The sequence below is a fragment of the Leptodactylus fuscus genome, chromosome 7 (assembly GCF_031893055.1).
Source record: "Leptodactylus fuscus isolate aLepFus1 chromosome 7, aLepFus1.hap2, whole genome shotgun sequence".
NCBI classification, from domain to species: Eukaryota; Metazoa; Chordata; class Amphibia; order Anura; family Leptodactylidae; genus Leptodactylus; species Leptodactylus fuscus.
In genome coordinates this window covers 101,492,284-101,517,808 of record NC_134271.1, presented here as the reverse complement: position 1 = coordinate 101,517,808, position 25,525 = coordinate 101,492,284, and the positions used below count along the sequence as shown (strand labels likewise).

General features: G+C 40.1%; 1 protein-coding gene across 1 annotated transcript in view; it reads right to left on the bottom strand.

Annotated features, from left to right (window-relative positions):
• Positions 1 to 392: 392 nt before the first annotated feature.
• The window catches only part of ASPG (asparaginase), a 66,297-nt gene continuing 41,164 nt past the window's right edge, over positions 393 to 25,525 (bottom strand). The window contains exons 9-16 of the mRNA XM_075282665.1: positions 25,040 to 25,153; positions 21,117 to 21,236; positions 19,480 to 19,575; positions 15,882 to 16,045; positions 11,270 to 11,356; positions 8,213 to 8,312; positions 6,536 to 6,592; positions 393 to 2,787 (exon numbers count right to left, since the gene is read on the bottom strand). Of these exons, the coding sequence (XP_075138766.1) occupies positions 2,737 to 2,787; positions 6,536 to 6,592; positions 8,213 to 8,312; positions 11,270 to 11,356; positions 15,882 to 16,045; positions 19,480 to 19,575; positions 21,117 to 21,236; positions 25,040 to 25,153 (789 nt within the window). The 3' untranslated portion in view covers positions 393 to 2,736. The remainder of the gene's footprint in view (positions 2,788 to 6,535; positions 6,593 to 8,212; positions 8,313 to 11,269; positions 11,357 to 15,881; positions 16,046 to 19,479; positions 19,576 to 21,116; positions 21,237 to 25,039; positions 25,154 to 25,525) is intronic.

Sequence of the window (25,525 nt, the reverse complement as noted above, 5' to 3'; positions counted from 1 at the left end):
ATATGTACAGGACATGGAGAGTCTGAAGAAGGGCAAGTTCACTAATCTGGCTGCCAAACATTTAGCCTGGAAGGTCAAGTATTCGGCTAACTTATAGTAAGGTTCTCAGACATGAATGGAAAAAGTGACAACTGCCTGCTGTGCATAGAGGTAGCTCCGTCTTCTGCTCATTTGACCAGCCAGGTGAAACAATTGGCAGCCATATAAGAAGATCTATGAGCCAGGTAAGTGAAGCCTCCCTTATGCAGACGTTCTATGCTCAGTACTACCACCATGTACCTTTAAAAGGAATGAAAAGAAACCAGACAAGACAAGAGAGGTGTTCAATAAACCCGCTTGAAAACAGGGACATTCTTTTGTTTTTCAAAATAAAGCAACACAGTAAATGTTTGTTAATACTTTATTGCCAATACTGATTGACACCAATAATTATCCAATGACATTCAGAATACAGATAATATTGCATTTCTACAATGTGCTTTGTATGGACAAACATCTATAGCTAGATTCCGGCTATTTTCAGAAGTCCATCGTGTGCTCCTCCCTGCCCTGAGACAAAAAGCTCCTATTCAGAAACATACCAGCCATCGCAGCATAATTTACCTCAAATGTGCATAGCAATCCGACACACCCATTGTGTTCAATTGCCACAGATAAAAACACACGCTTCACTTACATGTTAAAGTGTAATACAAAAATAAGACCAACAACTTCTCACGATCAAGTAACTTGCCATCATTACACACGACACCTTACACCAACACACATATATATTGCTGTTCAAGATTTAACAGGCTACACTACAACATACAGTGTACTTCAAATTTTATGAACCCTGCAGAATTTGATCTAAAACTACATCAGATTTTTGCATAAATCCTAAATCTAACAAAGTCTGTTTGTAGAAGTGTATTATGGCATGAAAAAGGAGATTTCTGAGGACCTCAGAAGAAGCATTGAAGAAGAGATGCTCATCAGGATGGATAAGGTCCACAGTCATACAGATTGTGTAGTATTATAAAGAAATTCAAGACCATTATTAACCTGCTCGGGAGTGGTTGTCCAACAAAGATTATACCAAGGACAAGGTTATACAGTATAATACTCCACTGGGTCAAAAAGAAATTTGAGGTAACCTCTCAGGCGGTGTTCACATGGGGATTCTGCATGTCATATTCTGTCGCGGCAGCCACGACGGGATGCTAGTGCAGTGCACGGCATACCATCGTGGCTTTCCACTCCAGATTAGGCCCAAATGAATGGCTAATTCAGCCGCGGAATCCGCCTAAAGAAATGGCAGAACGCTAGCGGTCTTCATAGAACACCATTGTGAGTGGGCGGATTATGACATGGATTCCGCGTCAAAATCCACCCCCTCTTGCCCCATGCGAACGGGACCTAAGCAACTAAAAACCTCTCACATTAGCTAATGTTAATGATTACCAGTCCACTGTCGGGAAGACACTGAACAACAGTGGTGTACATTACATTACTGCAAGTAAAAAGCTGCTGCTCGCCAAAAAGAGCACTGCTGCCTATCTACAGTTTGCCAAAGATCACCTGGACAAGACAGAAGGCTAGCGAAACCATGTTTTTGTGGACGGATGAGATCAAAATAGTCTTTTGGTTTAAATGAGAAGTGTTATATTTAGAGAAAGGAAAAGACTGCAATCCAGCATAAAAACCTGGGCCACGATTGGTCCACCAAAGTTGACGTATCAATGTATTTTGAATGACACCAGTAATTTCGAAATGAAAACTTCTGGACATCTGTCTGTGAGTGACTCTCAAGAGAACAAAGGTCATGCAGCAAGACAATAACCCTAAGCACGCACGTCCAAACCAAAGAATGGTTAAAGAAGAATAAAGTGAAAGGTTTTGGCATGGCCAAGTCAAAGTTCTGTCCTTAATCCAACAGAAATATTGTTAAAGGACCAGCGAGTAATTCTGTTTTCTAAAGAAGAACGGCATACTACTTGATATAGTTTTTGGTCAAATTACTACAATATAAAGAATTATCCAAGGTTCACAAATTTAAGCACCATTGTATATATAAAATACTAAACTCAAACACACATAATCTGCCTGGTCCTTTAAAGAGGCATGACTGGATTACTACCAAGTTAGTTACCCCTGTAGCACAGTGACTATCTAACATTGAGCTCAGCAGCAGTCACTGGAAACAGACTGTGGTTCCTAGGCAGGTCATTCCTAGCAGCCAGTCAATGGCGTTGTCAAGCAGCATGTCCCTTGCAACCAGTCTGTGTCAAGGTTATTTAGGTTTTCAGCTCGTCAGAATCGTCTCTGAAGTGACAAGTGGGAGGAGTTCTGAGGGCTGTCAAAGTATTGTTTATGTCCAGGAGCAGCACAAACCTGCCAATGCCAGACTAATGCCATGGATGTTTTTCTCTCCAGGACAACCCCCTTTTTCTCTAGATCATACTGCAGCATTTAATATTAAACTTTAAGTTATGGAAAATTATTTCAATTTAAAATTATTTCTTGGCTATAATACAGTAGATCATCCTTATTCATCCTGCAATACCAGACACAGCCCATGGGACAGTGGGACTAGTTACTAACTGTAGTCTTTACTTCGGAAAAAAATCCTAAATAAAAATAAAATGGATGAAGGACATAACTGTATCAAGAGCTGATCTGTATGGACGTCTTAGGCACCTACAAGTAAGAGTTTGTGCTTTAAAACAACAATACATTCTGGAACAGCGGACATCTTCAGCTACTCAAATAGCTATCTTTATCACTTGTGCTGCCATTGAGGAAAACCTGAAATAGTAAAAGGAGATTGTTAGTAAGTGGACAGACAAGCTTTCCCCAACAAAAACTCAAAAATATCATCCATCTTGGCTAAATATTTCCGATTTGGATATTGAGTTTCCTTAGTGTCAGTGTATACTGCTCTCTTCATCTTTCAGAAGACCCTTTGTCACAGCAATTTTAAGTGGCGGTCTGAAAAACGGTTTTACTGTAACCTAACTTTCAGTACAGCCAGTGAATGAAATGTTTGTTTTGTGAGAGTATGAAGCTCAGGGATTATTAAACTATATAGCTGTCTGACAAAAGGTAAATTAACTTCTTCTATTTGTGGAACTGTTGCAGAATTCACATAGAGCAAATATAAGGGAAAAACATTCAGGAAAGGAGTGGCAGAACTGAGATGATCACCAAGCGTCCTCTGGAGTGGGAGAGACTCTTTGATTTACCTAATAAAGTAGGTTCTCAAGCAACCCCCATACTCCTTGTGATTTTGATTTGCCCCAATTTGAGACTCATCAGATTGTTGCAACTCTGCTTTGTATTACTGTTAGTGTTTGTGACTGTAGTCCTGCCTTAAGATATCATACACCATTAGAATAATAAATGTATTACCCCTTCACCTACAAAGCTCTAATAATGCTGCACCCCCTACATTTCCCCCCTCGTTTCTGTCTATCACCCAACCCGTGGTCTCCGTTTGTACAGTGTCACATGGAAAAAGCACAAGCTAATACAAGAAGACAATAATCAACCAATATATATAAAAAATATCAAATATTTTATTACACATTAAATAACATATTATTAAAAACAATAATGTACAGCAGGGCAGATTGAATTAAAGCCAAAGACATACACAAATAGACACATAGAATAAAGAACGTGGGTTCTTATGCTAGACCATGTAAGATAAATAAAGGTAAGTATAGTAGCAAAAATAACACTAGTATGAATATAGCAGAACTACATTAGTGCCAACCAAAAAATACTGTTGGCAAAAAGCACCCATCCAAAAATATGTCCCTATAAATGTAGACTAGTATTTTGTAATTATAGCATAAATATCTGAGGACATATAGGAGGAGACAGCTACAGTATATAAAGTGTGAGGTAAACTACATAAATATAAATCTCATCAATATGGAATATAGATTACATATGTGATCACACTACAATGCAGCCAAAGCTATATACATACAAAATACAAATAGCTCCTATAAGGCAATCAGCCAAATACCTGAAGTCATGTCTCCAAATAAAGGTCAGCTAGCAGCCACGATAGAATACTAACAGATAGGTAGACGGACCACCCCGTCCCCGTGGTCCGTCTACCTATCTGTTAGTATTCTATCGTGGCTGCTAGCTGACCTTTATTTGGAGACATGACTTCAGGTATTTGGCTGATTGCCTTATAGGAGCTATTTGTATTTTGTATGTATATAGCTTTGGCTGCATTGTAGTGTGATCACATATGTAATCTATATTCCATATTGATGAGATTTATATTTATGTAGTTTACCTCACACTTTATATACTGTAGCTGTCTCCTCCTATATGTCCTCAGATATTTATGCTATAATTACAAAATACTAGTCTACATTTATAGGGACATATTTTTGGATGGGTGCTTTTTGCCAACAGTATTTTTTGGTTGGCACTAATGTAGTTCTGCTATATTCATACTAGTGTTATTTTTGCTACTATACTTACCTTTATTTATCTTACATGGTCTAGCATAAGAACCCACGTTCTTTATTCTATGTGTCTATTTGTGTATGTCTTTGGCTTTAATTCAATCTGCCCTGCTGTACATTATTGTTTTTAATAATATGTTATTTAATGTGTAATAAAATATTTGATATTTTTTATATATATTGGTTGATTATTGTCTTCTTGTATTAGCTTGTGCTTTTTCCATGTGATACTGTGAAGTCTTTTCGGGCTATTTTTTGCAAGAATGTTATGTGAGGTCCCTGTGTATATAACTCCGTTTGTACAGTGACCTAAGAGAAACCACCTCTATTATCAGAACCTGCCTCTCCCATCGCTAAGATTTCTTCAGAGTTGCACCACTTCTCTGGAATGCTCTACCCCAGACAATCAGATTAACTAACAACTTCAAGAGCATCCTAAAGACACTTCTCTTCACACAGGCCCATCACATTGTCTAACCTAAAACCTTCAGCAGTTAAGCTCTCCATAGCCAACAGTCCCCTCCACTATACCTTCATGCCCTGCCTCATTAACCCATAGGACTTGATGCCTTTATCGGACTGTAACCCTGTACGACCAGGCATTTTAGATCTATAAGAGGACACTGGCTGGTGACCAATTCATACAACTTTATTTTATATTATTATTTTAGTAATCCTTTTTCATACAAAATGGCTGGTCGACTGTATAAGCAAAGCCACCTCTTGTGCCGCCCCCTGTAGCTCATCGATTGTAAGCGTTTGGGAGAAGAGCCCTCTCTCCTATTGTGAATAGAATTATAAATCTGCAATATCTCATTTGTCTGTACTTGAGTCCTATGATTTGTCAAGTGCTGTGGAATATGTTGGTGCTATATGAATAAAATGTATTATTATTATTATTATTATTATTAATAAATATAAAAGGGACTGACAGAAGAACATAAAGGCATAAGGGTGGAGGCCGTTGATAAGCCCTCTGGATAGACATTGATTGTGATGTAGAATTAATATCTATGAGAGTACAGACTGAGCTGAACTTGTCTTTGGTGAGGACATGTCTGTACAAAGCTGGGGGTGGGAGACAGAAAGATGGCAAAGTAGTGATGCAGAAAACAGACTTGCCTTTCCCTACTGAAAGTACAAGGAGACTTCGAACTGGGACATACAGGCCAAACTGGCCCCCCAGTAAGTATTAATATGCATATAATATATACTAACAATACCAATGAAATATTGGCGGAATATACAGATGAGCAGAAGCAGTCTATCATACATGACTTTTAGAAACTGTTCCTTCTATTGGTCCAACCATTGACTGACTGAGGGAGTTGCATAATAATCAATAGCAGTTGGTTAGGAATCTCCATATTTCTCTTCAACAGGAGGAGTTCTGCAGCAGCTGAGACAAAATGGATCTTGTTATACAAGTCAATCACCTTATACTTTAAAGAGGACCTTTCACCACTTTTGGGCACAGGCAGTTCTATATACTGCCAGAAAGCTGACAGTGCGCTGAATTCAGCTCACTGTCGGCTTTCCCGATCTGTGCCCGGTGTGAAGAGCTTACGGCCCGGTACCGTAGCTCTTCTATGGTCAGAAGGGCGTTTCTGACCATTAGCCAGGAACGTCCTTCTGCCTCGCGGCGCCAATCGCGCTGTGCTGTGGAGCGGGGAGGAACGCCCCCTCCCTCTGCTCACACAGCTTGTCCGTAGACGAGCATTAGCAGGAGAGGGAGGGGGCGTTCCTCCCGGCTCCACAGCACAGCGCGATTGGCGCCGCGAGGCAGAAGGACGTCTCTGGCTAATGGTCAGAAACGCCCTTCTGACTGTAAAGCGCTACGGTACCGGGACCGATAGCGCTTTACACCGGGCACGGATCGGGAAAGCCGACAGTGCGCTGAATTCAGCGCACTGTCAGCTTTCTGGCAGTATATAACACTGCCTGTGCCCAGATATGGTGAAAGGTCCTCTTTAACCAGCAAATACCCTGACAGGCTTTGTACACTTTAGCCACCTATAAGGGAAACTAAGACGACATAAGAATATTCACTACTAACATCTCACCTGTCCCCGTTTTTGATGAAAAAATTCCAAGACCTCTTCATTTCCCACAGCTTCTGCCTGTAAGTAAATGCACAAGAGTGACGATCACACAGCATGAATATAAGGGGAAGATTATAGCTATGGTCTCATCTATGTCGGTATTTCAGTTTTTCTTTTCCATTACAGGAATAGAAAGCTGAAATCCTGACAAGGTTGGATCCATATTACAGCATAGGCTCTGCTTCTAACTGTCTAGAACTTTGCATAAACTTACAGCAGTCTAAAAATGCAATGCTGCAAGATATAGTAAATGTGGTGTATATTTGGATGAAACTCTAGCTGTGAGTATAAGGGGTATAGAGTGAAGATTGATCTATTAAGAGCAACAAGAGCCCTCCTCCATACCACTAACAGGTCATGCTTTAAAGGTCCATTAAATCCAAAAATGAACAGTAAAAGTTAACAAGAAATATAGCTGCCTTCACGGCTTGTGTCACTGAGAAAATGCTGCAGTCTCACAAACAGTCTGAGAATAATTCTGCAAACAAAAAAGGCCTAATGCACACAGCCATGCCCTGACCAGGAAGCACGATCCGTTTTTGAGCCATACCTCCTGTACTGAGCACAGGCCGTGTGTATAGAACTCAATGAATCATAGTGCTTTATGATGCAGTCACCTCCTGCATGACTCCCTTCAGTACCACAGCAATGCAGCCATTCAGGAGCTCAGTGCATCAGACCTCACTGCGATGTAGTAAGTTCCGTACACACTGCAGTGTTCAGTCCTGGAAATACAGCTCCGACGCACCATGTTCATGAGGCCTAAGTATTCTGCTCATCTTCACTACCTGGAAACTGACTGCAAGGATAGACTTATAGTCAAAGAGGCAGAATTTAACCATCTTTTGTCCTACTGCAAACAGCACAGCAGGAAGGATGGAGGATGAGAAAAAGTAGACTTGTTTTATATATACATTTTGCAGTTTATCTGTAATATGAGACAAAATAGAACCCTGACATAGGAGGGAATGAAGGGAAATTTTTTGCACATTTTTTTTTTGTGTTCAATGCTTGTTTAAAGGGATTGTCCAAGGTTAAAAATTTTAAGGTCTATCCTTGGGCCCCCAACTATTCAGGTGTTTATGACCTAACAGCTGGTCCCCCACACCGATCAGCTGTACAGAGCACCCATCTTAAACACAATACAGGGCCAGAGGCAGAAAGCTCAGTCCCCTGTATAGTGTCCACTATACAGGGGCTGGAGCTTTCTACTTCTAGCCCTGCATTGTGTATAGGATGGTTGCTAGGACCGATTCTATACAGCTGATTGGTGCAGGGGCTGGCTGTCAGCCTCCCATGATCAGGTATTTATGGCCTTTACATCAAAACCCTTAAAGGAGTTGTCCAGCGTTACTTTCTTATTTCCCCTACTTACAGCAATTACTAATGCACTTACACATTACCTTAGTAATGTGTAAACCTGAGTCGTCATTGTGTTACACTTTCTGCAAGCTGAAAGCAGTGTTGTAGAAATCTGCTACAAAAATTGGATTGAAGGCAGGGTTGAGTTTAACCTTGCCTGGTTTTTATTGCAAACCAAGCAGTGAGGGAAGATTTCTACTAGATCATGCCACCTCCTAAAGGTAAAACTGGGCAGACATTATCCATATTCAAAATACTAGGTGTTGAATGACTTACTACTTGATATGGGGTCTGCAAATCATAACCAGCTTGCTCCATGTCAACTCCAGCCAGTTCCCAGGCGGTTAGTCCTTCAACATCTCCATTGGCAGCCAGGCTGTAAATGAAATCACAACCATTTACTTACAGGATAAACATCATGGCAATTTAAGTGTAAAGTTCAGGTTTTGCTAAGTAAGGTCAATAAAACGTTACAATAAAACCTGGCATTTGAGGGTCTGTGTCTATCTCCCATGGATTTTACTGGAGTGACAGAGCTTGTGTGGCTACTGCAATAGGCGATTAAGTATCTTCCCTGTTCTCCCCATTATGGCATGGAATTGCCATAAATATATTTTCTGGAAAAAGATCCGCAAACACACAAAAAAAAAGGTTAGGCCAGTGTATTAGTCAGTATCAGTAGTAGCAATAATCCCGCTGTGAGGGAAAGCTGTCGAGGTGTTGAAGGTGTAAGTAACATGTTATTTTAAGATTGAATAATAGTACCACAATAACAAGCGGGTATCGGCCAATCACTGCAACAAAGCAAGAGGAAATTGGTGTGTGTCATTATAAAGTCAACTTATCAGCAGGAAGCAGAAGGATCTGATCGATTTCACGAGATCGCCCAAGGACATGAAAAACCTAAGGAAAGGAAGTGTGTGGCCGACTATTTAACGCAGTCCACTAAATGTAGATTACTGTAATATAGCATTTTCTTTGGTAAGATGTAACAGAAGAGGAAGACTCAAGGATTTAATGTTGTATTCAGCCATTTCTAGTAAAGCTAGGTGACAACCAAGAGCCCAAATCTCTGAAGTACTGGGATACATTGCTCTGAGAGGGGTGTTCGCCCTTTGTCCTTCTAAAGTGGAGGTTTATAAAATGTGTTCACATCCTGAACAAGCCCTTTAAGGACATGCATGCTGTGAACTGTATAGCTTTCCTATACCCAATATTGAAACACGTTTGATGACTGACATGCAGGCCGGTGTACCTGGCCGGGCTGACTACTACACATACCACGCTCTGAGTTTTGTGAATAAATTCCTTCCTTGCCAGGACATCAGACTGAGTAAACCAGTTCCACAGGATAAGGAGAGCATAAAGGCGGGGATATTATGTGTGTAAAGGAATGCCATTTGCGAGCCTCTCCCCACATACACTGCAGGGAATGCAGCAGAGACCAGAAAGAAAAACTAGCACATTATAAGGTCTGAGCAGATGAATATTATGATTAGCACTTCCTAAAGTGACCCGGCCTGGAATGCACTGTAACCTCTTCTAATCCTCTGCATTGTCAGCCCTTCAATGGATCAGCATACTTGTCAACTAGAACAATCCAGGGCATTGCTTGCAATTTGAAGACCTGGGATGCAAAAAGTAGCCTTCAGGTCAACATCACTGCCTTCTATCTAAACACCTGTTCCAATGTGACTTGCTGGAAGTTCAGGAATTAATGATGATTGTCCAAATAGGTTACAAGTCTACTACCCTCCTATGTGTCTCCTTGGTAAATGACTACAAACCACCTCTATGTAGTCTGATCTTTCAGCCCTTTCATCATCCACCTACTTCCGGTCTGCCTAAGGGTCAGTTCACATGTGAACCGTCCGCGCGGGTTTTGACACAGAGAGAGACGCAGCCCGCCGCTAGCGGAAAAAAGAAGCCCGGCGGTCTGCATAGACCACCATTGTAAAGGGGCGGATTTTGAAGTGAAATCTGCTGTCAAAATCCGCCCCTTTGCCCACGTGTGAACTAGCTCTAATATTAAGCAAAAGCAAACACCTAATACGAGCGGAAAAAAAAAAAAACCCACATCTCTCTCCCCCTAATAAGAGTGGAGCAAATTTGTCTGTCTGGTCTTGTAAAGCACCAGAGTTTTCTTGTTTGTGTTCTTTTCGGGGGTTATTTTACAATGAGAAATAAAAATTGTAATTAGTGGGGAAGGAGGGGAGACAATCTCTCCAGAGAAAAGCTAAGGCAGTAATGCCCATAGAGAAGACCAGTTAGCTCCCCTGACAGGTCCGTTTTTGTTAATACTTGTACTCCTTACGAAATATAATTCTGGAGCACCCACTATTAGAACTCTGTTATTTCTCTGTCCTTCTGCCTGGAAATGCATGAACAAAGTAAAAACTTTTATCAAAATAGTAACTAACTTTTCAGACATCTTCGGCTACGGTCACACTAGTGTTGTCTGACTGTTCGGGCTCCTTGTCCCCCATTCCATTTAAAATATGCGGCGAGAAGGCAGACCCTTTCTCTTCACCGAAACCAGGTGGAAACTGTGCGGGCCTCATAATATTCTATGGAGTCCAAGGGTTTCCATAGGTAACTTTTTAAGCAGATTTCCGTTTTTCGAATATCCAAGCAGACCGGAAGAATGGAAACCCGAACACTAGTGTGAACCTAGCAATAGTCTCATTTAATAGAGCAAAATGAAATGCTTTTTATTTAAAGAAAAATGTAACTGCTTTCTGCCTGATAAAGCTATCTAAAGTACCTACCACTGATTCCCTTCTAGCTAATTTACAGTTCACTCCCTGATGGTAGCCAAAGTCTGTCCATAGATACATTAGATAAGCACGACCTCTTCACAGTGAGTGGAGGGGGAGGTTCTGCTCTGTCTTCACATAGTGAATGAAGAGACACACGCATCTTAAAACTAATTTCTCTGTGCAAATGACTGAACATTCTGTAAATCTCACAATCTTACAATGTAAGAAAAAAGTCTTCTATGTACTTGTATCTACTTCTGGCTGCTTGTGTGGTTACAAATGGGATACTATTCACAGACAACAAGTAGCTTTCCTGTGTTCATATAATATTTGTTTATCTATATGTTTTAGCTGCTTTCCTGTGTGTATTTACCCTGTATTTGCAGTCCAGTGCTCCGGAATCTCCGATACCATGCACTCTTAGGCTTATCTCAACTATTTTGCAAGCATTTACTAAAACAAACATTTCAGAAGAGCGGGCAGCTGTTCAAAGTGCGGATTCCCATCTTCATGTGTTATAGCAATATACGACAACATTATGATTAATATAATTTCAATCTACATCAGTTTTTACCTGCAAAGTTCGGTGCCACTGTGCTCCAGTTCTTCCCAGGAAAGATGAGCGCCTGTCTGACGTAACAGCTTGATAACCTCAAATTGTCTATAAAGAAAAAGATTAATGAAATAACCTCCATTACTCTTCAATATAACAAGCAAAGAACTCTGGATTTAACAGGACAAGCGGCTCATTGTTCCACTGTAGGTAATAATATTCTTCAGGTGTTTAGCAATAAGTTTTACAACTGAAGCAGAAATATAGATATTTATTTAGGATACAATGCAGGTGATAAGAAAGCCATTGTCCACCTACATTACACATCCCTCTTCACTTTCTTCTCAGAAATCTAAGATGTACAGAGCGGTTTTAACCCCACAGATAACATATAAACAGATGGTAGTCCTATTTTTTTCAGGCCAACCTGAACTTGGAAACCCACCCTTAGGCTGCAGTCATACCGCTACCACAATCTTTCCTGCAGTAATCTACAGTAGCAGTATTTTTCCCATTGGTTGCGAATCCTCTATTTCAAGTTGCTCCATCACTTTGGTTTTAGTGAAGCAGGTGGTATATCATTGCCATTGACAGCTAATTCACCCCTTCCGTTGCAAGACTTGCACATTTGGCCTCGGTTCACACACGTTTATGACTTATGTTGGTATGGAAAAGTAAGAACAGCATTATGGTGGAGTTAGTAGGAATGGCTGTTTGCCAAACCAAGCTATAGCACCTCATGGGTAGGTGTAATCTTGCACCAGAAGAAGGCCCACTTTTCTGTCCTTCTCCATTATACTAGACACCACATACAACCCTGTGTATTCACAATTGTGACTGGTAAGTGGGTGGTGTCATTAGCTGTACTGCGTACATGTTACACTTTATCACCGTTTAAGAGGCAATACTGACCCAATAATGATTTCTCAGCTCAATGGTCTGTGCTGTGAAACAGAGTTAAGAACCAATTACACTCGTTAAAAAGTCAATTAATGCTCAGCAGCTTTACTCTGATAGAAACCAGGCTCCTAACTATGTTACATAATTCACTATTAGACTACAATCTCGCGTCAGAGATGTCTGTCCTTTACTGCCTCAGAAGAAGAATATAGAGACAAGGCTGAACTAGAGCATCTTATGTACTGTATATACAGGCATATACACAATACTAATTTAGTCGTATTGAAGGCACTCAGGCAGGTTCCAAATGCCTCCCTAATAAATAACAGCACTATGTAGAAGCCTTTAATGGCAGGATCATACCTTTGTGGCCACAAACTGATGGAGCAATACAGAGATCATCATCTTTTTATGGATATGCAAATCAGACTGCAAGTGCACCAGAGGCGGGGCCTCATTTTCTAGATTTACCTACATACAGTTGTGATGCAGGCAGAGGCCGAAACAGTCATTCACCGCTAAAGGGATGACATTGGGCAGCAATTTTAGAAGACGTTCAAAGCATGTGTGGCCGTTTGTAGGGAAATCTGGCAAATGAAGACCCATTTCCAATGTACTTGAGGCCAATTTTCATATCTATTAAAAGATGATGATCCTTGCATTGAGTCATCGGTTTGTGGTCACAAAGGTATGATTGTGCTCTTATTTCACGTCCTCATCTATGCCTGGTATTATATACTGCTAGAAAGCCATCAGTGTGCTGAATTAACAGCGTCAATATCTCCAGCACTGTGAATTCGGCCCACTGTTGGTTTTTAAGGCACTAGTATTAGCTTGGATAACATTATCAACCTGACAGGCTCCCTTTAAATTTTGTCTCCACTCATAGCTTTGGCCTACAAGTTTTTTAAGGTCTAAATAGGGCTGGCGCAGATCCTCTTTCCCTCAAATAAGTAATATCTGACTTCCTATGCGTCAGTATTGCATAACTATGTAATTATGCAGAATTAAAGGCAGTTTGTCCATGTGCCACCCTTGTCTATGGGCTGTGTCTAGTATTGCAGCTCCTTTTCCTTGAATTCAATGGGACTGAACTGGACAAGTCCTTTACAGGACCTTCTTCTGTTACTACTTCAAAAATGCTTGAATAAAGAGACCAAACCAAATTGGGGGTTCTCTATGGGAAAAAAAAACCCTGAGAGGAAAAACAACCAGTACCTGTATTATATAATCCCAAACTAACAAGCCCGTGCAGGAGCTCCGAAGAGTGCAATCCTGTCTTAACATCACATCTTGGAATACGTAATGACAGCAGCGTTGTATGGTATCCTGCCTCAGAACAGGAGTGGTAGTGATAACTTTCATGTAGAAATCTTCCAGAAGTACCTGAGGCGCTGGCTGGGTGTGGCACCAGAGGCCTACTTTCTCACATTAGTAAAGTTCAACTCTAACACAGAAAATCAAGTTTAACCATTCTCATGCCAAAAATGAACACTCAAAACAGCAACTAGAAAGAACCAGTCGTAGTGTAAGTGTTCTCACAAAAAATATAGAATACAATAAATGAAATGAAAAACTATTCAGATCTGAATAATATCATTTCGTTATTAGGGAATCCTGGGTTAATAGAGGTTGGCCTCTCCTGTTTGGGACCCTTATATACAACAAGCAGCTTTCCCATCCACTCATAACCGCAACCATGGATTTCAAGGGACACTCTGTACTTCTCCTTTAATGAGACTGCAAGGAAACGTAAAGGAATCTAGGAATTGGAGCAATACGTGCGGCAGCCACAGGATGTGCAAAAATATTAATAATGATTCAAAAAATAAAACATACCCACCTGCCACCGATGCTCCATTGACGCAGACGGTAACCTTTCCATCTCATGCAGGGAGTCCCAAAGATCATGGGATCACTGACACCAATCAGTGGCCTCAGTGATTGCTGGGGAGGAACCAGTTAAGTCATTCACATTATTTCCCCAGTTCCTTACCAGCAACTGCTGAGGCCACTGACTCGTCTCGGTGGTCATGGGAGCCTCAAGGCTTCTGGCAATACAGCTGTCAAGAGATGGGAAAGGCACCAGCATTGGACAATGGAGTATGATTTTTTTTTTTATATATCTCCCCTGGCTGCCCCATGGCTTGCCTGGACCACCCCTTTAACACTTACAGCTAGATTCCTCTACAGATTACAGTTCACCTTCTACTTTCTCAACAAGTTGATCAACTTATCTGGTGAACACTTCTAACAAAAGGTCTAAATGGCAATGGATAAATGTGCTGTGGATTTACCAGTGCAAAACTGCAGTGTGGAAAATCTGAAGTGGGGTTTACAATAGCAACAAAGTGGGTGAGGTCTAAACAAATGTCATCCACATGCTGTAAAAATCAGATCCCCCCCCCCTTTTAAATAATCTACAAGGGATCCACATAACACATACAGATTTTATTCTGCTGATTAACCTTCTGTGTAGATGTGCCTTCAATACGCATTTTACAATGATTATAGTTCAGACTATTCTAATTTTTTTTTTTTTTTTTTTTTTTTTTTTTCTTTGATAGAAAGAGTCCTGCAAGGATAGCCTTGACATATTGGCGGAGCCTACACAGTAATTACATGCAGTAAATAAATCGAGTATTGCTACAGAATGCATAAAGTCTTTCTTCACTGTGTGTTGACAGCAAGTACATTAGTAAACTGGTTCCACCTTCAAGTATCAATTGTCTGTACATGCCCATAAGACTATCTTATAGAATAAACTTTATTCATACTTCGCCTTCTTTTTTTTTTCTAAAGTGAAATTTCTTTTTGCCCAATTATGAAGGTCGATTATCTATTAGGACCAATTATCTATAAATAATAAACTACAGTGCTTTAGTAACACCCTTAGGTCCTATGCACAAAAGGCAATCTGGAATGGAAAGTCAAGGTCCAAACATGACCCAGATTACCCAGTCAGGAGACAAGACTCCTTGAATAATAGTGATCTATTACAATAGGAGTTCCCGCTTCCTTGCAGCTCTACTGTCTGCATTATACACATAACAGAGCAGTAGAGCCGCCAGGATTCAATGACCCCCAGTATTATAGATCACTATGATGCTTGTAGTTCCACCTTCCAGGAAATCTGGCCAATGTACCAACTGGATTTTCAATGTTCATGAGGTTCTGGATAACTGCATTTCCAACAGCACTGCTCTCAGTGTGTCCAACATCAGAGGATTCACTATCCATGATGCAGTGTGAGCAGTATACATCAGACAGCGCACACTCTCAATTGCAGTAGCAGCATATTGGCAAATAGAATAGTGCCCAGGTGAGCAATCTATCACCGATTTGATGGGGAAGGCACAATTTCACATTTTACACTAGTGACCTAAAAGTTTAGACACACCACATGTTTCACTTAAACCAACCTAATCAGCCAGTGGTCTCCAAACTGTGCTATAGATTTTCACAGTTGGAGACCACCAAACGAAAAAAGTAAGGGTCCTGTCAACACATGCTCTGCTCGATCTTGCTGCAGATACAGTCGCAAATAAGACACAGAACCCATGGTGCGAGACACCTCAGCTGGTCAGCCCCATTCATCTGAAGCTGATCAGTGACTAAAAGCAGGATGACTGTAAAATGAATCTAAATCGAAAGTCGACCTCAATTCCTCTTCATTTTCCAATGTTTGAAAGGGCCCTTAGATATCTTGTGTACATTATGACCACACAATTACCTGAACTTCACTGCATTCATCAATGGTGTGTCCCCATAGCGATCCTTGGCATAAACTGTGGCACCATTATTTAGCAGATACTGGACCACCTGGAAATGTCCCTCACAGCTAGCAACATGCAACGGTGTTCTCCCATCATAGTCCTCACTACTCAAGTTAGCTCCCTGAAGATAAAAAAAACATTGAATGAAATAAAAAGGAAAAAAGAAAACTGCACATTGCCTACGTGACACATTTTAGGATTTATAAGCCTTGTTGCACATATGCTAAATTTTCCATTATTCCTTTGATAACCAACAATGCAACCAGATTTGCTACCTTTTTAAGTGAAGTACCCCCTAGTGAGAAAATGTCCCAACTGAGTACCCACAAAGTGGCGATCACTCAATAAATGTCAAAAATAACAATAAATATAAAATAAAGATTCGTTTAGAGCCTTTGTTAACAATTCTGTGATGTAAAATAGCCCCAATAGTATCCCCACATGTAATATAATGGCCTCCACATGTAAAATAATGATCACCACATATAACATAATGGTCCCTATGGTCATTGAAGTTTAACCCTTTCCTTGCCGAGGACGTCAGCTCTACGTCCTCCCAGAATGGCCCTTCAGTAGCGGAGGACGTAGCTAATACGTCCTCCCTACTAATGCCGATATCTCTGGACTGCCTGAACATATCTTGATGCTTTAAAATTCCTTTTAAAGATGAGAATCTGATCTTCAAAATGATAGCAAGGACTTAATGACAGAATTTATAGTTTTAAAGCAATTCACTGTTGAATATGCTATTTGGCATTGAGATCCAACAGCAGATCTCAATTCCCGAATGTATTTCAACAGTGAATTGCTCCAAAACTTTAAGTTCTATCATCAAGTGCTTGATATCATTTTAAAGATGAGATTCTCCTCTTTAAAATTAATTTAAAAGCATCAAGATATCTTAATGCAGCCCAGAGATATAGGGCTTTAAAATGTCCCCCCCCCCTCCTGTCTTGGAAGCATTAGTTAAATTGTAGCAGAAGGGGAGGGGGGAGGAGCAGCTTGCAGCCTGCACAGTGATAATGAATGATCATCATTATCTGTGCTAACCTGTATGTGACACTAGGAGGGGGGGTGGCAGGGACTCTTCTGTCCCTATTAACCCTTCTCCTGCCAATCAGAGGGCGTACTATACTTTCGCTCTATGATTGTCACGAGTATAATATAATTTCCCCCCTGAGCTTTACTAGTGGGGTGTTCTTATGTAATACCCTCTAAACATAACCAGAAAGTTTACTGGCGCTGTGACCCAGACGTTTACCATTGTCCAGGTCGCAGCGGCAAAAAAAAAAAAGTCGCACCAAACACTTACACAACATATACACAAAGTCGTGAATAAAGTTTACATTTCACCCAATCCGTTTCCTGTTCATACCAGAGCTTTCTAGAGTAAAATACGTCTCTAGTAGTATCCGTTACATGCTAAAATAATAGCAATAACGATTATCACTAGAGATGAACGTATAGATTGCTAAAATTTTTATATGGGGATAGAAAATAAAATTTTTATGAAAAATCCTATTTAATTTGCATGTACAAAATAGGATGGTGCATTTCTGCGATTTTGTCATTTCTTTAACACTCGCACCTGTAAATATATACATGTGTGGTATGTATGAACTCCTCACATATTGCAGTTTTTTGGAAAGTACATTTTGTTTGCAGAAAGGGATTGCTTGAGTCGCACTTCAGTGGCAAATTTGAATTTTTGTGCAATTTTTGCTTGCAATCTCTGTTTGCTGCAAAGTTGCATGAAGGTGGTTGTATATATGAAACATTAAGTTGTGTTTTATATACGGTATGCTGTGTAATCTGAAAATAATTATTTTTGTTATCACAGTCACAGTCTGGTAGGTGCAGTATAGATTTTTAACATATTAGTAAATAACAGCAAAATCCTGCTTATCTTCTGTATTAGTGTTTTTGGGAGTCTGCGCTCTTGTTGAAGTTTGTGGTACATATAGTATATATACATATTGTATACACTTTAAGCTATTTTAAATGTACTTTGTACATGAAACTGAGATTGAACAGGAGTTTTAGGTGCAAATATGTGTTTTAGCGCATTTTTTTTTTTAATTATTGTGTTTGTCACAAAGTTGCATGAAGGTGTATGTGACTATCGATGACCCATTAAGACATTTGTAAACTTCAGGTTGTCTACTTTCAAAAAATATATAGGGTTTAGGGGTTCACTTACTTTTCATGGTGTGTAATTCCTACATTTTATAGGATGATACTTTTGTAACATTTCCAGCTTCAAAGCAGATGTTTGTTCCTTCTGGTTGTGGTGATTTTCTGAAGACGCGTGCATGCGGGTGTAGGCCATAGTGATATGAATGAACTCTGCATATGTCGAACTCTTATTTTTAGGAGGTTTGGTGCATATAATTTATAGTTTGGTTTCCACTTTTAGCAACAATATACATTTATTTGCATTTTTTCATAAAACATTCACTTTAAATCAAAATTGCATGAAGGTGCCTGTTCTTATACAGTACCAAATGGCATTCTGACAGTGCTGCAGGTGTTCACTTTAAGAAAATATATAGGTATGGGGGTTGGATGCTTTTTAATGTTGCAATTTAGGTTTGATTTGTCCATCTCAAAACTATGAAAATTGCTCTGGCTACTGGAGGTGCAAAATTTCCAGAGACTCTTGGCAGTGAAAGGGTTAAGGAGCGAGTGGTAAGTGCATTCATTACTTACTACCAGGGCAGATTAAAAATACCATGAGCCAAAGATCTCTGTAACAGAATAATGTCCCATAGTGGCCCCTCCACACGTTATAATGTCCCATAGTGGCCCCCATACAGTATAATGCCCTATACTGGCTCCTATACAGTATAATGTTCCATAGTGGCCCAGATAAATTGTGATCTTCCAGAGTGGCCCTTCCATGCAATTTAATGTCTTACAGTGGCCCCTGTACAGCATAATGTCTCAGAGTGAACCCTACATTAATAAAGTAAAATAAATCCCATATACACCCTCAGAGTATAATTAGCCGGCAAGGTGACGCTGTGCATCATTTCACCATATGGCCTCAATAGTCACTTGGAAAATGGAAGAGACGGCCCATGATGAAGCCCAGGGTGAAGTGAGTTACGCTGTTTGTTATGTTTACTTACCTCCCCTGAGCCTCCACTAATTATGGAGGCAGTACCATAGAGTGGAACCTCTCACTTCTCAACTTCATTATTGCCATAGTTTCCATAACTTCAATTATACAAAATTATACAAGGGTAAGAAACTGATACCAAGAATTTAGTGGCGGTCATTAAAACAAAAGACCAACAATGGAGCACATGAAGAGCCCAATTCCACCAGAGCCACAACTTGTTATGTGCAGGCATATACATCCATAGGCACTGAGTAAGCGGTTTAATCTGTTTTACTTCAACATGATATGGCACACTGCCGAAAGAAACTTTGGCACTAGAGGGATTAAAGGATAGTGGCCCAGACCAGATGTATCACTATTTCCAATCCTTTAACAGTTCAAACATGAAACAAAACCATCCTGCACATAAAGCAGATAGAAATGATCATTACCATGTCCCTTATTGCTTCCAGGGCATTAATATCTCCAGTTTTCGCTGCTGCACAGGCCAGGGCAGGGGTAAGCGCATCTCGGACTGCCTCTAATTCCTGCAACAGAGAAGCAATAGTCATGACATTCAGGGACAAGAACCTCATATTTGACACTGTGAACACACCAGAGGATCCACGTTAAAAGCACAAAACTAATGGTTGCCATGCAACGACTGTTTGGTTTTTACAGAAAGCCAATAACCTCCTCACTTCTTCCTAAATGTAGAAATGGCTAATGTGTTACCAATTGGAATATGAACAGATTCTGCCACCTCCTAAAACACTTGTAAAAGTGAACAGAATGCCTTCTAGGGCACATGAATACTACTGCATATATCATCATCGTATCCCAGCAGGAGCAGTTTTGTAGAAATATAGAATATAAACATCTGTTAATGAGGTTCTTGGTGCGCCTTTACAACTTCTGGTGCATCTTTTTTGGCCTTCCTGAGCTATGCTCGCTTAGCATCGTGTCACCCTTTATTCAAACCTGCCCATTGCATCATGTCATGGCTCTGCTACACTTACACCTAAGAAGCAGATTGAAGCACATGCACAGTACTGTCTCTCTCTTCTGCTTTGGTTTCCAATACAATACTGTGCATGTGCATCACTCTGCTTGTTAGGTGCAGGTGCAAGATTTTGGAGATGGATGTGTGATGCTGGCACTGTGGATAGGGCAGATTGGGCATGTTTGAATAAGGAATGGTGCTTACTGGCTGTAGGCTGCTCAGAAGGAAGAAAAATTTGCACCAGCAGGAACAGGCATGTCCCTGATGCACCAAGAACCTAACTAACAAAAAAACAAAATCTGCACAATGACAGATTGTGCCAGGAGAGGTATGTCTGACAAAAAAGAAGAGATACGTGAGTATTGCCTATCTAAAGGGACGTATTAAAACACAATTCTTTATTAATACCATTAAAAAGAATAAAAATCCATTGAACACGGTCTACAGCAGTGTCAGACTATATGGGTAACAGCCAGAGATAACTGGGCTAACAAAAAAAGATTCCCACCCAGATACTAGTCTGAAAAAACCTGGACACAGCACCAGGGACCCAAAGTTCAAAAAAGGGATGGTGTTAAGGGGTAGCTCTCATCCCAAAGTGGAGTATGTCTCACCGTCTAGGCTACTATTGTAAGAGTGACTCTGATGACTACTAATTGTAATTGTCACCTATCTCACTATACACAGGTATGTCTGCAATGGTCCAGTACCCTACCAGCCATAATACTTAACACCCAATAACTACCCACAAAAGGTATTCCAAGGGCTTGAGTGAGTTCTGTTACACTAGAACAGTAAGTGTGGCTCTCAAATTGCAGAAAAACTACAACTTCCAGCAAACTCTGATAGCTGCAGGGTGGAAACTGTAGTTTGTCATAGACTGGAAAGCTGCAGGAAGGAGTCGAATGAACTGGAAGAAACATAAAAGGTGAGTGCTGCAATTCTGCTAAGGAACATTAGGAAGGATATAGTCCTCTGCCCTCAGTCCAAACACAGGCTTCCCAGTTGGGGCCACTGATAATATGAAGAAAGGAAACTTACATTTGAAGAATTATAAAAATGAAACTTTTTCCGATGAGACCGTACCTCCTTGCAGCTCACACCAACAGACTTGGCTACAACTTGAATAAACTTGCTGTCTCTCAGGGAGATCTTTGCTCCTGTCGCACTGACTGTCATCTCACCCCTGAGGTTCTCAAACAGCATCTGCAATAAACAGGATTATTGTACATTTTTGGTATCTGACAGATAAACCATCACTTGTAGATGGTGGGGAACGGACTACTGAGGTCCACATTATGAAGCAGGTCGTCTCCCCTCCTGACAAGTCTCTAAGTGGATACTTGTATTCCTCATGAACAATGCTAACAATAAAAGGTTGTTACTAAACCTCAAGGGGGAAGAGGGTTACTAAAATAGAAGAGTAGGTCCTCTATAAGATTGTTGGATGATAAAGCTACACCAGGCATCTTTATACTACAGGCAAATACAGAATAATTTAGTGGTAGCCTAGAATACAGTAAAAATTTAGAAATGGAAAAACATATAAAAGTGGTGAAACCGCAAAGTTTTATAAAATCACACATATACATATATTATACCCACGTATACCGAAAAGGTTTTGTGCAAGCTGAAAAAATCTACTTCAGTACACTGATGCTTTTGTACATGATTTTCGTTTTACTTCATCACATTGTATGCACCAGGAAACTGCATCCAAAACCACATTAAAAAATACACATTTCTTCTGCCTCCAATTTATTTCATTACATTTTTGAAGGTGGAATCCACCTGAAGACAGGTCATGATTTTTTTTTCCCTCTATCCCCCCCCCAAAAAAAAAAACAGCTAGAAGAAAATCTCTTTTACCGACTCCCAGTGACATGAATCGGAAGCGGTGTTGAGGCAGATTTTCAGAGTTTACATTTATTATATTTGTCTTTAGTCCAGGTATTGTTTGTGTACATGACAGACTTTGATCATAGCCCTACAACAGTACAAGGTGCAAATCCTACCACTGTTTTCTGTGCATTACAAAACCCCATTGTGTGACTTGAAGACATCTGGACACAATTGTCCCTTACAGCCTTCAGGCCCATCTCATCCACAGACCTGTGGACTATACTGGATGATTTTTCATATGTTTGTGTCAACCCAACAGAGTATCGCCCTACGAGCTGCTTCACCATATAAAGTTTTCCACCACACCTAAAGCCATAGCCCATTGACTGTAATTGTTGTACAACAAAACAATAGAGAAATCCCTACTCTCCCCATCCTGCTTAAACACCAGGTAGCACTAGAAAAACGGCATCATTATCTCCTCATCTAATTGGGCAGGTAAGGATGATATTAATAGCTTCTTTACGATAAGTGACTTGTATTTAGGCCAAGTGGCTATTTAACAAAGTCTTCACAGATGAAGAAGCTATGAGCTATGAGTAATAGACTATAATGGCTTATTATAGGACAGTTGTGGTGAAGAGATGGAGAAAAGGGGGCAATTCCTAGAAAAAGGGTAGTCAATGTAGCTGGAAATTTGGGACTTGGGCTAGTTAAAAAAATCAAACTGGTTCCTGCTAAGAATAATATTTGCTATATTTTATCAACAGCTGATATAGGGAGAGGATTCCCTTAGGGTGGGTTCACATCTGCGCCCCGGTCTCCGCTTTCAGGTTTCCCGTCTTCTACCAACAGCAGACGGAAACCTGGCAGACTGTTCGCTCGTGAGCGTTTTGTGGTCTCCATGGCGAAACCGTTTTTTTTTTTTGTTGTTTTTTTTTAACCGGACACAAAGTCCTGCATGTCCGACTTTTGTGTCTGGTTAGAAAAAAACGGTTTCGCCGCGGAGACCACAAAACTGAAAATGAATGGGTTTGAAAAGTGACTGCTGATTTCCGTCTCATGTCCAGTTTCTCGGGCAGAAGACGGAAACCTGAAATCAAAGACTGGCGCAGGTGTGAACCCGCCCTTACCAAAATGTAGCAGAAAAATAGTACATGTCATTTATTATGTGTCTAGACACTTTTCATTCCTACCTAGAGATTCAGGAAGACTCAAGTGCTACATTACCAGGAGAGTCCATTGACTTCAATAGGAAATGTGTAATGCTTATTTTATCCTGTGGTGGTGCTGCAGATAAACTGAACACTTGCTGCAGAGTTCCACCATAGATTACAACTGATCATTGGAGATCATAGAAGCACTAAACAGCTAGTTCTGACAAAAGGGATTTAATACTGGAAACCCCTTTAAGGAAAAAAATCATAATTCTTTTGCACAGATTTACTATGTATTATATATTATGTTCTCTGCAAAACTTAAGCATAAAAATTCATTTCATTTCAAAAACAAAATAGCAATAAAGTCTGGAAGGCAAAGTCCAGCCATTTTTTAATAAAGAAAAATTGCATGGAATAAAAAAAAACAAAAAAAACCCCAATAAAATATGTATAGCCTTTTATTAAGAAAGGTAAGTTTTTGAGAAGAAAATATTATTAAATAAAAAGGAAGAAAGGTTTTTCTAGTGAGGCGAACATCATTTAATTTCAGGCATGAGGATGATCTTTTACATTAAAAACTCAAGCAGGGATGTAAGGAGAAAGTTGCTTAGAGCATATGAAAGGAAGTATGCTAAACTGAGGGTGATGAGAGCAGGGATTAGGGGAAAACTGATCAATATGCAGAAAGGACAGCACTAGCATGGCCATTACAATAGGTAGACTTTTGAAGTCACTACTAGATATATTCCTTATTCCTTTCCTCATTGGGAAAAGTCATTTTTAACTAAGGACATCATTGCATAGCCTTTAGAAAGGCTATCCCACACCTACCTTTTGTATGTAAATTGCCTCAGTGGTTTTTAAATGAGCCCATTTTATTCATATGCTAATTAGCCTTTTGGTGCACTCCGGAAGTCTCATCATGCACTCCTCTTTCCTATGGGTGTATACAACACAGGCTACTGTTTCTGATGACTCAGCTTCCTGTTTGCATACACAGATAGGAGAGAATAGCAGGGAGGAGGCTGCTGGGAACTTCCTGTGCTGGCTGGAAGCAAATTCGCATATGAATAAAAACTGGCTCATTCAAAAACCACTGAGGCAATTTACATACAAAAGGTAAGTGTGGAATAGCATTTCTAAAGCCTATGCAAGGATGTGATTACCGTATGTACTCGCGTATAAGCCGACCCGAATATAAGCCGAGGCCCCTAATTTTACCACAAAAAACTGGAAAAACTTATTGACTCGAGTATAAGCCTAGGGGGGAAATGCAGCAGCTACTGGAAAATTTCAAAATATAAAATGGTCGGAGTTTTTGAGTGCAGTAGTTACTGGGTGCTGGGGAAGGGGAGATGGGTGTTTTGGTTGTCTGTCTGCCCCTTCCCTGAGCTTGAGGACTGGGGTTTTTATTTCCTTTCATTCAGCCTGGCTGACTATAGGGTATCTGCAGTGCTCCTATTAACCCCTTCCCGACGGAACAGGAGCACTGCAGATACCCTATATTCAGTAGACCGGGCACTTTCAGACTGTGTTTCACAGTCATTTTCTACTTTTATATGTATTCTAGGGAAAGGAGTGATTTAGAACTTTTATTTTTTTCTATTTCTTCACTATATTTTTTTTTCAAGCTTTTTTTTTTTGGCCACTATTTTATGGGAGATTCTATACATTACTATTGCGGCTGGTCATAGTTCCCCTCCCCCCCCCCCCAAAAAAAAAAAAAGAAATAAATTATTTTTCTTTTATTTTGCATGACTCGAGTATAAGCCAAGGGGGGCTTTTTCAGCACAAAAACTGTGCTGAAACATTCGGCTTATACTCGAGTATATACGGTAGTTAAAAATGACTTTTCCCAATGATAGAGCCCCTTTAATTTAGAACTGTGGAGTTTGGAAATACTGCCCATAGCTAGTTTTCATGCAAAACTGATAACCTGTCAATGAAAAAAAAATAATGCATCCCACGTAATGGGCGTATCGTGTGACCTCAGCTAGTGGCACCTACCTGTTTCTTCTGCTCTTGTGTGAGATGAGTTTTGCCAAGAACATAGGACAATTTCGCCAGGGCAGCTTCTGGAGTCAAATCACATCCTGGAATCACTCCGACCACAGTAAGAGCCTGCATTATGGAAAAGGTAAAAAAAAAAAAAAAAAAAAAAAATTATTTAATTCAGTGACTCTGTTGCAGAACTAAAGAAAACACTTGCAAAGATACAGAATCTAGAAGGAACTTTTTCATGGATATTGCTTCTGGCCCACTAGAAGCCAAACGTACATCACATTTTAAGTCAGCTTTCTATATAGTCCATTAAAGGGAATATTTAACCAGAAAATGATCTAATTTTAAAATCAAGTTTTATGATAAAGGGTAGAGATGAGCGAACACCGTTCGATCAAAAAGGTATTTGATCGAATATCAGGCTGTTCGAGGTATTCGATTCCAATCGAATACCACGAGGCAAACGTACTAAAAATTTGTATCCCGTCCCAC